At 40.7% G+C, this 15,814-nt stretch overlaps 2 protein-coding genes across 10 annotated transcripts in view; both read right to left on the bottom strand.

The window, feature by feature from the left end:
- Positions 1–15,814, bottom strand: part of LOC139748739 (ERI1 exoribonuclease 2-like) — a 362,528-nt gene that overhangs the window by 166,568 nt on the left and 180,146 nt on the right. The window lies entirely within an intron of this gene.
- The window catches only part of LOC139748773 (uncharacterized), a 56,788-nt gene continuing 41,583 nt past the window's right edge, over positions 610–15,814 (bottom strand). Inside the window, exons 2-4 of one of the 2 annotated variants that reach the window (XR_011712825.1) lie at positions 11,778–12,850; positions 7,200–7,355; positions 610–829 (exon numbers count right to left, since the gene is read on the bottom strand). Coding sequence is in view for 1 of the 2 variants with exons in the window: in XM_071662210.1 (XP_071518311.1) it covers positions 7,290–7,355; positions 11,778–12,850 (1,139 nt within the window). In the remaining variant the exon portion in view is untranslated. Of the gene's footprint in view, positions 7,356–11,777; positions 12,851–15,814 lie in introns of both variants that reach the window. The other variant, XM_071662210.1, reaches the window with a different exon arrangement.

Genomic DNA, 15,814 nt, shown 5'->3' with positions numbered 1-15,814 from the left:
AATTAACACAATCCAATAACGCTCTCTGGCCATCTCTCCTACTTACATACGTATACTTATGTATATTTCTCTTTTTAAACCAGGTATTCCCAATCACCACTCCTTTTTCAGCACACAAATCTACAAGCTCTTCACCATTTTCATTTACAACACTGAACACCCCATGTACACCAATTATTCCCTAAACTGCCACATTACTCACCTTTGCATTCAAATCACCCATCACTATAACCCGGTCTCGTGCATCAAAACTGCTAACACACTCATTCAACTGCTCCCAAAACACTTGCCTCTCATGATTTTTCTTCTCATGCCCAGGTGCATAGGCACCAATGATCACCCATCTCTCTCCATCCACTTTCAGTTTTACCACATATCAATCTAGAGTTTACTTTCTTACGCTCTCTCACATACTCCCACCACATATAATCAGATACACATACGGGAACTAATACTTGCTACCTTATTTTCCAGACCCATAACAAGCGTGAACCGCAGTACACACCCGAGACAGTGCACCTCCTCGTTATGATCTTGATCGAAGACAAAGATTTCCTCTGGCAACATCTCTGTGGTACACAGGGGAAATCATACCAGTAAAACGTTTTCACTTTTATTCCTGGATAACATTAACAGAACTTAACAAGTAACGGTAGAACAAAATTACTATTGGAATATGGGGGTGAAGATATCATCTCACTCAGATCCTTGGCAGGTCTTACCTAGGAGCTGGTCAGCTCTTCCCTGGTCCTTGGCATGGCTCACCCAGGTCCTGGTCACCATACTTTTGACAAGAGACATCACTTGTGCCCTGGAATCATTCCTTGAGCTGGAAGGTCGGGACTTGTTACGACCAGGACCAATACAGACTTATAGGCCACGTACGTTAGTACATATACACAAACAAACATATAAGGCACATACGTACGTACATACACACAAACAGACATATAAGGCACGTACGTACGTACTTATACACAAACATATAAGGCACGTACGTGCGTACATATACACAAACATATATGGTACGTACGCCCGTACATATACACAAACAAACATATGTGGCACGTAATACGAACATATACACAAACAAACATTTAAGGCACGTTCGTACGTACATATACACAAACAGACATATAAGGCACGTACATATACACACATAAGGCACGTGCGTACGTACATATGCACATACAAACCTATTAGGCACGTACGTACACACATATACACAACCAAAAATATAAGGCACGTTCATATATCAAACAAACATATAAAACATAAAAAGACATGAAAATATAACTGAACGGGAGATCTCCATACCCAGTGAAACACGCTGGGAGTGTGACCAGGTCACAGATCTCGCAGACACAGTCAAACAGACGCTGAGAATGTGACCAGGTCACAGATCTCCCAGACACGGTCAAACAGACGCTGGGAATGTGACCAGGTCACAGATCTCCCAGATGCGGTCAAACAGACCCTGGGAATGTGACCAGGTCACAAAATTTCGACTTTTTCTATTGTTGAGAAACGTGGTGCATGTGTCAGAGGCTCTCGTGTGAAGCGGAACGTGAGCAGAGACTCAGACAGATTTTTGAACGACATATTTTGAATACCTCTTCACATGGGCCAAGACAACACAGAAAGTATAAAAAAATCACAAAAGCGTTCTGCATCTTGAGGGGCGCTGGCGAGTACTGTGGAGAGGAGATGAGCGTTGAGACCTGAGAGGGCAAGATTGGAAACAAGGTGTGAGATGAACGGGAGGAAGATAAGACACGGAAGAAAAACTGGAGGAAGCTGGAGGCCACACAAACAAGGTGTGAAGATGATGGCAGAAACACAAACACACTGTGAGGAAGATGAGAGTCACACAAACTAGGTGTGAGGATGATAGCAGCCACACAAACAAGGTGTGAGGATGATGACAACCCCACAAACAACATGTGAGGATGATGACAACCACACAAACAAACTGTAAGGATGATGACAGCCACACAAACTAGGTGTGAGGATGATGGCGGTCACACATACAAGGTGTGAGGATGATGACAGCCACACAAACAAGGTATGAAGATGATGACAGAAACACAAACAAACTGAGGAAGATGAGAGTCACACAAACTAGGTGTGAGGATGATGGCAGTCACACAAACATGGTGTGAGGATGATGACAACCACACAAACAAGGTGTGAGGATGATGACAGCCCCACAAACAACATGTGAGTATGATGACAGCCTCGCAAACAAGATGTGAGGATGATGGCACTCACACAAACAAGGTGTGAGTATGATGACAGACACACAAAATGTGTGAGGATTATGACAGCCACACAAACTAGGTGAGAGGATGATGGCGGTCACACAAACAAGGTGTGAGGATGATGGTAGCCACAAAAACAAGATGTTGGGATGATGGGATCTACATAAACAAGGTTTGGGGATGATGGGAAGCACATAAACAAGTGTTGGGACGATGGAGGATGAAGGATGATTGGGTAACACAGACACGACGTGGAGAATGATGTTGATCATACAGATAGGACCTAGAGAAAGTCACAAAATAATGGTGCTTGGAAAAGGATGGGATTACAAAAGTATATCGTGCTGGATGATTGGGACCACACATGGATGGTAGAGGACGATGGGAGCCAAACAATTAGTGGAGAATATGGAAGGTCACACTGTGGTGGAGGATGATGGAGGTAACATAAATTTGATGCAGGATAAAGAAGTTACATGCAGTTGGTGGAGAGTTGATTATTGGAGCAACATGCGTATCGTTGAAAACGAAGGGAAATCACAAAAAAAAATCGTGGAGGATCACGATAACCACATACATTTGGTGGATGATGTTGCGGGGCCGCACACCTAACAGAGGATTTAGAGCCACATACAATTGGTGAAGGATGATGGGAGCCATAAAGACGGTGGAGGATTTTTGGACGCCTTATAGTGTAGGTGGAGGATGATGAAAGCCACATACACTTGTTGAAGGATGTGAGTCATACAAAGTTGGTGGAGGATGATGGGAGCCACACACAGTTGGTGGAGGATGATGGGAGCCACACACAGTTGGTGGAGGATGATGGGAGCCACATACAGTTGGTGAAAGTGGATGAGAGCCATATATAGATGGAGGATGATGGCAACCACATACAGTTGGTAGACGAAGATGAGAGCCACATATAACTGGTGGAGGACGATGACAGTCACATGCTTGGTGGAAGATGATGACAATCATATAGTGGAAAATGATGACAGCCATAAAGGTAATGGAGTATAACAGTCATACAGTTGCAGGAGTTTGATGACAGTCATACAGTTGGTGGAGGATAACAGTTATACAGTCGGTGGAAGATGATGACAGTCGCACAGTTGGTGGATGATGAAGACAGTCATACAGTTGCAGGAGGAGATTGACAGTAATACAGTTCGTGTAGGATGATGACAGTCATACAGTTGCAGGTGGATGATGACAGTTATACAGATGGTGGAGGATGGTGATAATCATACAGTTGGTGGAGGAAGATAACAGTCATACAGTTGCATGAGGATGGTGACATGCATACAGATGATGGACGATGATGACAGTCATACAGTTCGTGAAGGATAATGACAGTCATGCAGTTGCAGGAGGATGGTGACAGTCATATAGTTACAGGAAGATATGACAATCATACAGTTGGTAGATAAGGGTGACAGTCATATAGTTGGTGGAAGATAATGAGTTATACAGATGGTGAAGGATGATGACAGTCATACAAATGGTGTAGGATGATGACTGTCATAAAGTTGGTTGAGGAAAACAGTCGTACAGTTGCAGAAGGATGATGTCAGTCTTATAGTTGGCAGAGGATGATGACAGTCATATAGTTGGCGGAGGATGATGACAGACGTACAGTTGGTGTTGGATGATGACAGGCATACAGTTGGTGGAGGAGGATGACAGTCATACAGTTGGTGAAGGAAGATAACACCCATACAGTTGCAGGAGGATGGTGACAGTCATACAGATAATGGACAATGATGACAGTCATACAGTTGGTGGAGGATGATGACAGTCATACAGTTGGTGAAGGATGATGAGAATCATATAGTTGGTGTAAGATGATGACAGTCATAAAGTTAGTGGTGGATAACACTCATACAGATGGTGGAAGATGATGGTCATATAAATGGGGAAGGTGATGACAGTCATACAGTTGCAGGTGGATGATGATAGTCACAGAGTTGGTGTAGGATTATGATAGTCATACAGATGCAGGAGGAACATAACAGAGTTGGTGAGGGATGATGACAGTCATACAGTTGGTGGAGGACAACAGTTATACAGTCGGTGGAAGATGACAGTCACGCAGTTGGTGGATGATGAAGACAGTCATATAATTGCAGGAGGAGACTGACAGTTATACAGTTCTTGTAGGATGATGACAGCCATACAGTTGCAGGAGGATGATGACAGTTATACAGATGGTGGAGGATGATAACAGTCATGTAGTTGGTGGAGGGAGATAACAGTCATACAGTTGCAGGAAAATGGTGACAATCATACAGATGATGGACAATGATGACGGTCATACGGTTGGTGTAGGATGATGACACTCGTACAGTTGGTGTTGGATGATGACAGGCATACAGTTGGTGGAGGAGGATGATAGTTATATATTTGGTGTTGGACATACAGTTGGTGGAGGATGATGACAGTCATACAGTAGGTGGAGGATAATGACAGTCAAACAGTTGGTACAGAATGATAACAGTCATACAGTTGCAGTAGGATGGTGGCAGATATACAGTTGGTGAGATTTAATGACCGTCATACAGTTGGTGGAGGATGATGACAGTCATAGAGTTGCAGGAGGATGATGACAGTCATACAGTTGGTGGAGGATGATGGCAGTCATACAGTTGGGAGGATGATGACAATAATGCAGTTGGTGGAGAATAATGACAGTCATAGAGTTGGTGGAGGATGGTGAGAGTCATACGGTTGGTGGAGGAAGATAAGAGCCATACAGTTGGTGTAGGATGATGACAGTTATACAGGTGGTGGAGAATGATGACAGTCATACAGTTGCAGAAGGATGATGATATTCATACAGTTGGTAGAGGATGATGACAGTCATTCAGTTGACGGAAGATGATGATAGGCATATAGGTGATGGAGGAAGATGACAGTCATACAGTTGGTGGGAGATGATGACAGTCATACACTTGGTGTAGCTTGAGGACACTCATACAATTGATCTGAGATGATGACAGTCATACAGTTGGTGGAGGACGTTGGGTGCCATTTAAAGTTGGTGGAGGATGATAGGAGCCACATGCAGTTGATGGAGGAGGATGGGAGCCATATAAAGCTGGTGCAGGATGATGGGAGCCACATACAGTTGATGGAGGATGATGACAGTCATACAGTTGCAGGATGATGATGAGAGTCACACATTGGAGTAGGATGATGACAGTCACATAGTTGGTGTAGGATGATGACAGTCATACAGTTGGCGAAGGAGGATGACAGTCATACAGTTGGTGGAGGAGGATGACAGTCACACATCTGGTGTTGGATGATGACTGTCATGGAGTTAGTGGAAGAGGATGACCGTAATACAACTAATGTAGGATGATGACAGTCATACAGTTCGTGCAGAATGATAAGTCATACATTTGCAGGAAGATGGTGACAGATACACAGTTGGTGGAGGATGATGACCTTCATACAGTTGGTAGAGAATAAGTCATATAATGGTAGAGGATGATGACAGTCATAGAGTTGCAGTAGGATGATGACAGTCATTTAGTTGGTGGAGGATGATGACAACCGTACAGTTGGTGGATGATGGCAGTCATATGGTTGGTGAAGGATGATGAGAGTCATCCGGCTGGTGGAGAATAATGAGAGTAATACAGTTGGTGTAGGATGATGACAGTCATACAGGTTGGTGGAGGAGGATAACGGTCATACAGTTTCAGGAGTATGATGATATTCATACAGTTGGTAGAGGAAGATGACATTCATACAGCTGGTAGAGGAGGATGAGTCATACAGTTGGGAGAGAATGATGACAGTCATACAGTTAGTTTAAGATAATCATAGTCATACAGTTGGTGGAGAATGATGGGAGCCATTTAAAGTTGGTGGAGGATGATGGGAACCACATGCAGTTGGTGTAGGATGATGGGCGTCCCACACAGTTGGTGGAGGAGGATGGAAGCCACAAACAGTTGGTGGAGGATAGATGGTGGAGGAGAATGGGAGGCACATGCAGTTGGTGGAGGATAATGGGAACCATGTAAAGTTGGCGGAGGATGATGAGTGCATCATGCTGTGGGTGGAGCATGATTCGAGCCACATACAGTTGGTGTGGAATGATGGGAGCCACATACCATTGGTGTAGGATGATGGGAGCCACATAAAGTTGATGTAGGATGATGTGAGCCACATACTGTTAGTGGAGGAGGATGGAAGACACACACAGTTGGTGGAGGATGATGGGAGCCACATACAGTTAGTGATGGAGAATGGGAGCCACATACAGTTAGTGGAGGATGTTAAGAGCTACATACAGTTGCTGTAGAATGATGGGAGCCACATGCCATTAGTGTAGGATGATGGGAGCTACATAAAGTTGATGTAGGATGATGTGAGCCACATACTGTCAGTGGAGGAGGATGGGAGCCACACACAGTTGGCGGAGGATGATGGGAGCCACGTACAGTTGATGTAGGATGATGGGAGCTACATGCAGTTGCTGGAGGAGAATGGGAGCCGCATACAATTGGTGGAGGATGTTGGGAGCCATAAACAGTTAGTGTAGAATGATGGGAGCCACATACAGTTATTGTAGGATGATGAGAGCGACATACAGTTGTGTAGGATTTTGCGAGCCACATAACTTAGTGGAGGAGAATGTGAGTCACATACTGTTGGTGGAGGATGATGGGATGCCACGTACAGTTGGTGGAGGATGATGAAAGCTACATATAGTTGGAGGAAGAGAATGGGATCCACATATAGTTGGTGGAGGAGGATGGGAGCCACATACAGTTGGTGGAGGAGGATGGGAGCCACATACAGTTGGTGGAGGAGGATGGGAGCCATATATGGTTGGTGGAGGAGGATGGGAGCCACATACAGTTATTGGAGAGGGATGGGATCCACATATAGCTGGTGGAGAGGGATGGGAGCCACACTCACAGATGTTATGTTGCAATATAAAGTGGTCACATTCGTGACAGGTGGAGGTCCAGATGTTATGAGGCACAGCGCAGGAGAGGGACGAAAGGATCATGATGGTAAAGTGTGCCTGGCAGCCACCACCCGTCTGGACAGCACATTCCTCGGACGTCGTAACTGCAAAATCACAGAAGTTATCAATTACATCGACTTGTGGGTATGATAACTTGACCCAATTTGACATGTGGTCCGGACAAGTCAAGATTACGTTGTCTTGCCCAGTGGTCAAATCCTCGTGCTCAAGGGAAGAGCAAGGTGCTTATGGTGTAATGGTGAGTGTTACGAGATAATGGATGGCAGAGTTTTAAGGCAATCATCTTTGTAGTGAGACTGTGTGGCCACAGCCGTCAAGTCTCACGATGTCATCATAACTCATGCATGCTTAAAAGGTTTCTTATATCAGTCTATATATCTTTTGTCTATTAATAATGGTGTTGTGTGTCTGTCTGTCTCTAAAAAAAATTTCAAGGCCATCCTTAAACTTAGGAAACAAAATGGTATATTGAACTTAATGGTATTATGAAGATTAGGGTGTACTGGTGCAGAGTATTATAAACCAAGCTTAGTTTGGATAAGGGTATGGCAAAGATGGGAGTGTAGCGGAGAAGCGTGTTGGGAAAAAAAAATTTCATCCAAGTTAGGCTCAAGACAGTCCCTGAACCTAGCACAGAGAATGGAAGAATATTATGAATTTTAGAGCATAGCGAAGAAGATATAGCGAACATTATCCGAGCTTGGTTCAAGCCAGCTGAAGCCAGCTGAGTGAAAGTAATGACATTGTGAACATAGAGTGTGGTGAAGATAGAGGATTGTGAAGATGAAGGTGTAGTGAACATAAATGTAATGAAAGTGAGATTTAGATGAACATAAGTGTAATGAAATTGAGTTTTTAATGAACATAGGTGTAATGAAAGAGAGTTTTTGATGAACAAAAATATGAAAGTGAGTTTTTAATTGACATAATTGTGATAAAAGTGAGTTTCTAATGAACATAGGTGTAATGAAATAGAGTTTCTAATGAACATGAATATAATGAAAGTTAGTTTTCAATGAACATAAAGTGTAATGAAAGTGAGTTTTTAATGATCATAGGTATAATGAAAGTGAGTTATCAATGAACATAAATATAATGAAAGTGAGTTTTAAATGAACAAAAGTGTAATGAAAGTGAATTTATAATGAACATAGGTGTAATAAAAGTAAGATCTTGATGATTATAAGTGTAATGAAAGTGAGATTTTAATGAACATAAGTGTAATGAAAGTGAATCTTTAATGAACACAAGTGTAATGAAAGTGAGTTTTTAATGAACATAAGTGCAATGAAAGTTAGCTTTAAATGAACATAGGTGTAATGAAAGTGAGTTTTTAATTAACATAAGTGTAATGAAAGTGAGTTTTTGATGAACATAAGTGTAATGAGAGTGAGTTTTAAATGAACATAGGTGTAATGAAATCGAGTTTTTAATGAATATTAGTGTAATAAAAGTGAGTTTTTAATTAACATAGGTGTAATGAAAGTGAGTCTTTAATGAACATAGGTGTAATGAAAGTGAGTTTTTGATGAACATATGTGTAATGAGAGTGTGTTTTTATGAACAAAGGTGTGATGAAAGTGAGTTTTTAATGAACATAAGTGTAATGAAAGTGAGTTTTAAATGAACATAGGTGTAATGAAAGTGAGTTTTTAATGAACATAAGTGTAATGAAAGTGAGTTTTAAATATGAACATAAGTATGATGAAAATGAGTTTTAAATTAACATAGGTGTAATGAAAGTGAGTTTTTAATGAACATAAGTGTAATGAAAGTGAGTTTTTGATGAACATAGGTGTAATGAAAGTGAGTTTTTGATGAACATAGGTGTAATGAAAGTGAGTTTTAAATGAACATAGGTGTTATGAAAGTGATTTTTTAATGAACATAAGTGTGATGAAAGTGAGTTTTAGATTAACAGGTGTAATGAAAGTGAGTTTTAGATTAACAGGTGTAATGAAAGTGAGTTTTAGATTAACAGGTGTAATGAAAGTGAGTTTTTAATGAACATAAGTGTGATGAAAGTGAGTTTTAGATTAGCAGGTGTAATGAAAGTGATTTTTTAATGAACATAAGTGTGATGAAAGTGAGTTTTAAATTAACGTAGGTGTAATGAAAGTGAGTCTTTAATAAACCAAAGTGTAATGAAAGTGAGTGTCTATGAACAAAGGTGTAATGAAAGTGTTTTTGAAAATAAGTGTCATGAAAGTGAGTTTTGAATGAATATAGGTGTAATGAAAATGAGTTTTTAATGAACATAAGTGTAATGAAAGTGAGTTTTAAGTGAACATAGGTGTAATGAAAGTGAGTTTCTAATTAACATAGGTGTAATGAGAGTGAGTTTTAATGAACATAGGTGTAGTGAAAGTGAGTTTTTTATGAGCATAAGTGTAATGAAAGTGAGTTTTGAGTGAACATAGGTGTAATGAAAGTAAGTTTTTAATTAACATAAGTGTAATGAAAGTGAGTTTTAAATGAATATAGGTGTAATGAAAATGAGTTTTTAATGAACATAAGTGTGATGAAAGTGAGTCTTAAATGAACATCGGAGTAATGAAAGTGAGTTTTTAATTAATATAAGTGGAATGAAAGTGAGTTTTAAGTGAACATAGGTGTAATGAAAGTGAGTTTTTAATGAACATCGGTGTAATGAAAGTGAGTTTTAAATAAACATAGGTGTAATGAAAGTGTGTTTTGAATGAACATAAGTGTAATGAAAGTGAGTTTTGAATGAACATAGGTGTAATGAAAGTGAATTTTTAATGAACAAGAGTGTGATTGAAAGTGACTTTTAAATGAACATAGGAGTAATGAAAGTGAGTTTTTAATTAATATAAGTGTAATGAAAGTGAGTTTTTAATTAACCTAAGTGTAATGGAAGTGAGGTATTAATTAATAGAGGTGTAATGAAAGTGAGTTTTCATTTAACATAATTGTAATGAAATTGAGTTTTAAATGAACATAGGCGTAATGAAAGTGAGTTTTTAATGAGCATAAGTGTAATGAAAGTGAGTTGTTAATGAGCATAAGTGCATTAAAAGTGAGTTTTTGATGAAAAAGGGTGTAATGAAAATGAGGTTTAATGAACATAAGTATAATGAAAGTGAGTTTTAAATGAACATAGGTTTAATAAAAATGAGTTTTTAATGAAAATAGGTGTAATGAAAGTGAGTTTTTAACGAACGTAGGTGTAATGAAAGTGAGTTTTTGATGAACATGGGTGTAATATAAGTGAGTTTCTAATAATCATAAGTGTAATATAAGTGAGTTTTAGATGAATACAGGTGTAATGAAAGTGAGTTTTAATGAAAATAAGTGTAATGAAAGTGAGTCTTAAATGAACATATATATAATGAGTTTTTAATAAACTTAAGTGTAATGAAAGTGAGTTTTTAATGAACATAGGTGCAATGAATGAGTTTTTAATGAACCAAAGTGTAATGAAAGTGATGAAGGTGAGTTTTAAATGAACATAGGTGTAATGAAAGTGAGGTTAAAATGAACATAAGTGTAATGAAAGTGAGGTAAAATGAACATAGGTGTAAAGAAAGTGAGATTTTAATGGACAGATATAATGAAAATGAGTTTTTGATGTACATAAGTGTGATGAAGGTGAGTTTTGATTAACATAGGTGTAATGAAAGTGAGTTTATAATTAACAGAAGTGTAATGAAAGTGAATCATAAATGAACATAGGTGTAATGAAAATGATTTTTTAATGAACATAGGTGTAATAAAAGTAAGTTTTTAATGAACATAAATATAATGAAAGTGAGTTTTTAATGAACATAAGTGTAATGAAAGTGAGTTTTTAATGAACATTAGTGTAATGAAAATGAGTTTTTGATGAACATAGGTGTAATGAAAGTGAATTTTTAATGAAAATAAACATAATGAAAGTGAGTTTTAATGAACATAAGTGTAATGAAAGTAGTTTTTAATGAACATAAGTGTACTGAAAGTGAGTTTTAAATGAAAATAAGTGTAATGAAAGTGAGTTTTTTATAAAAGTAATTTTGTTGTGATAATGAAAGTGTAGTGATGGTGATTTTTGTTATCTTTCTCCTGAAATGTTCCAAACTAGTTTTAGGGGCGGCCGAAGAAGCTAGTTATACATAACAATCTCATAATATTCGCAAGTATCCTGCAGCCTTTCGCAAAAAAGAGGCAGTGCTACGAAAAAGGAAACATGGAAGAACAAGACTGAGTGTTGGAACTCTGGCTGGCTGGTGGATGAGATTGAAGCAAACAAAATGAAATTGCTCATCTAAATCCATGAGGTATCATGACTTTATAAAGGCTAAATCATCGTGAAAAACACTTGATTCTAACACACCGGAAATGAGTAAAGATAATTGTGTGTCGAGAGGCTGCATGCACTTGTCATGTTAATGAATTCAAGTTAAAATCGAAAGATAACAGACACAGTAAACAGGAATATTGTCATAGATATGATGTGTGTGTGGTGTTCTTAGACAGACAAGGGTACTTATGCGGCCACTTACCGTGTCGAAAATTTCAAAGGAACTGAGGCTATCAGCAATAAGCGGGTCCCTTTTGTCTGCATCTTGAATCTCGATTCCGTTGGCAGCGTCAAGCGGGTAAGGAGTGGTAGGCCTATTGTGGAGGTAGTACTTTCTGAAGGAATTTGGCGTAGGAGGATAATGAGGGGGAGTGTAGTGGAGGTAATGGATGTAAGGAGGAGGATGAGCCGGCGGTAGAGGAGGAGGGTAGGGTGGCGTGTGACCGTAGCCGACAGAGGGAAAGTAGGGTGAATGGTTTTCTCCATGTTGGGGTTGTGGGTGTGGTTTGTCAGATGTGTCGCTAAGACTGTCGTCTTTCAGGTCCGACGAAATGCTGGGCACAGGTGAGTCATGTTCCTCAAAAATACTATTGACTGTCGTGACGACGTCAGTAGGATCTTGTGTCTGGAAGTCGTCTGTTGTATCCTCAGTGTCATCGTTGCCTTGGACGAGGGCTTCCTTGTTTCCGACATCCTCACTGGCACCAGCATGGAGGTAGTACTGCCTCAGGTCTGGTGTTATGAACGGTGTTTCTTCTATTTCCTCCATTACACCCGACAGATAGTACTTGCGAGGTCGTTCATAAGGGAGCGAAGGAACGGCGTAATACTTGGGTCTGTGGATGGGATGCTGGAGAGTGTGATGTGTACCTGTGTACGTGTGTAAGCGTGCAGGAGTTGTGCTGGGGGGTTCAGTGTGTGGTTGTGGCTTAGGATGAATATCGTCGACCTGCTCTGTATCCCCTGGAAAGGCAGACTTGTCGAAATTTTGGTCAAACTGTCTTGAACCAACTGCGTAACTCTCCTTGATGGTCTCTAGTGGCTCATGCTCAGGCACCCAAGATACCTCTTCTGAAGTTAGGGATTCTTTCACCAGTAATGGCGGCTCCTCCCATACAGGATAGAGCAGTTCTGAATCCTGACGGCGGCGCGGGCGATCTAGAAGAGGTGGACGCCACTCCGGCGGGAGAGTTTTACCCCACATGTCAGCCCATTCGTGCCACGCCCATGACATCTCGTGGTCCTGATCCACACTGCCCTCACCACACGCCCAGCCTGCCACAGGAAGATGAAAGAGAGGGGTGGTGTACACTTGCTCATGCAGTACTGTGGGCATCACAAGCACCAGTGTCCACAGTTAGGGAATATTGTTAAGTTTGATCCATGCACATAGTTATTGGATACTGTCCATACACACAGTTAAAGGATACTGTTAACTGTGATCAGATTAAAGGTAGTAACATACAGCGGAGAGGAGGTGGGGAAGGAGCGGAGGAGTTGACTAGAAAGAAAGCCTTCCCTCCCTGACCACAAAGCCAGGCGGCAGCGGCGTGACAGATGTACGGGCGTTGCGTCACCGCTCGCGTGCTGAAGGTACAGAAACTGTGTAGGAAAAAATGGTGATTACCGCCGGCTGTAACAGCTGTGATGAGGTGGCTCAGTGGACGAGCCTTGTTGCACGTTAGAAAGATGTGGTGCGGTAAACCTGGGGTCCTGGACAGAGTTTAGTGGTTGAAGCCATTTCTTCTTGGAAATCTCGTTAATCATGGCCATTTTCAAATTCCATCAGATCAAGTCATGCACACTTCGTTTACTGGTATGTTTATCAGACGTTGGAATTCAGTTTACAATTAACATTTCATCGATTGATGAGATTGATAATTAGAGTCCTCAACCACGGATGTTCTCAGTCAGGGCTGTTGTATTGCCTAGCGTTACGCCTATGTGAGTTAGAGCAAAATTCTTTCAGCTACTTTATACGTCAAACAGACTATGCCTAATCTTGGTGTTGATTATGGGGGGAAAGGACAATGAATAGGACTAGAAGAGAGGTTTTAGAAAACTAGATAAGCAAACGAATGATGTATATCTCCCTCATCATTTCATTCATGTATGGCGCTTGTTAGAAACGATATATGTGCCATTTTATCGAACCGTTTATAGAGATTGGATAAGTGGCAAAAAAATATAGCCTTTTGCGCCAAATTTCACATATTGGCTTAAAAATGGCGAATAATTTAAGTGTAAAAATGGTCAATGCAAATTCTATATAAGCACATAAGTGGGAATGCAAAAAGATATTTATGCGACAACTTTCTTGAACACTTTAAGATAGGGGCAAGTAGTACTTCCTCTGTCCCCACAAGACAAAAAAAAAGACCGTTGACGATAAAGAACCATAGTTCCATTCTGTGTATTGTATGCACACCAAGACAAGCCTACTAACACAAATCAATCGCCCCAAAATCGAGGATGACGCAAAATCTTGACTGCTGAGTAGAAAAAGATGAAACAAAAAGAACTGTATCTCCCTCCAGAAACAAAAATAACGCTAGTGATAAAATAGTTAAGAAAGAATAAGAAAAAAATGAAGTTTAACCGCATTTTCTCGACCTGTTGGATATTTGGGTCATTGACGGAAGACGGAACAAAACAATGTCCGTGTAAACAGTCGCAGATTGTTGGTGACTCACTGATCCTGTGCCGTAGCATAAAAATATCGTCGACTGAGAAAGCCAAAAGCTTTCTGTGAAATAGATCTTGTGAAGTAAAATTTGTTCTGACGCTTGGCGTAAAGTCATAAGAAGGGACTAATATTTGATAATCATGCCTCCGGTCTTTTTCACTGTGAACCTATTCCTGGTGGCTGTTGAGGTTTAGGTAAGCATAGGCTATAACGGATAAGAAATTTGCCCCCGAGACGCAAAATGTAAGTCAGAGCAACCTAACCTAACCTAACCTAACCTAACCTAACCTAACCTAATTTTGGTGTGAATCGCTCATCAATTTTCCATTTGCAGATAGAGTTACATGACCGTACAACAAATAATGTCTGAGAACTAAACTCAGACCCAAAAATTATCCAAGATGTGGCTGTCCACGCGAATACCTACATGGAGCGGGATGGCAATATTTGTTCCTCCTCTACACAGGGTTTGATAGACGGCAAGATATCTATATGCGTCTCTGTAATTCTTATGTCTGCATACACTGTGAATAAGCTGAATATAACATACTAACCTTCAACAGCCAAGATCGAACCCGGGTCCCCTGCGTATGAGGCGGGAGCATAACGGCTAGGCTATGATCACCCCTAAAAGGGAAACGACTATTCGAGTACTGTGTAATCGAATACCCCTCGTCTCACGCAGAAAACCCGGGTACGATCCTGCTGGTAAGGGTTAGTGTGTTATATAGTTGCCTTCATATGCACTACTTACGTAAGTTTGAATGGAGAAAAACTGGAGGAAGTGAAGTGTTTTAGATATCTGGGAGTGGATTTGGCAGCGGATGGAACTATGGAAGCGGAAGTGAGGGGGCGAAAGTTCTGGGAGCGTTGAAAAATGTGGAAGACGAGAACTTTACCTCGGAAAGCAAAAATGCCTATGTTTGAAGGAATAGTGGTTCCAACAATGTTATATGGTTGCGAGGAGTGGGCTATAGATAGAGTTGTGCGCATATTGTCCTCAAAACATTTCGTTTCCAACACATCCACCCTCCTCCGCACAACTCTATCTGCAGCCCATACCTCGCAACCATATAACATTGTTGGAACCACTATTCCTTTAAGCATACCCATTTTTGCTCTACGAGATAACGTTCTCTCCTTCCATACATTCTTCAACGCCCCCAGAACCTTCGACCTATCCCCCACCCTGTGACTCACTTCCGCTTCCATGGTTCCATTCGCCGCTAAATCCACTTCCAGATATCTAAAACACTTCACTTCTCCACTCAAACTTACTTCCCAATTTACTTGTCCCTCAACCCTACTGAACCTAATAACCTTGCTCTTAGTCACATTTACTCTCAGCTTTCTTCTTTCACACACTTTACCAAACTCAGTCACCAACTTTTGCAGTTTCTCACTAGAATCAGTCACCATCGCTGTATTATCAGCGAACAACAACTGACTCACTTCCCAAGCCCTCTTATCCACAACGTACATTCCCTCTCTCCAAAACTCTTGCTTTTACCTCCCTAACAACCCCATACATAAAAAAATCATACAACCAAGGA

This window comes from Panulirus ornatus, chromosome 1, assembly GCF_036320965.1.
Source record: "Panulirus ornatus isolate Po-2019 chromosome 1, ASM3632096v1, whole genome shotgun sequence".
Lineage (NCBI taxonomy): Eukaryota > Metazoa > Arthropoda > Malacostraca > Decapoda > Palinuridae > Panulirus > Panulirus ornatus.
This window is presented reverse-complemented; position numbering and strand designations above follow the sequence as displayed.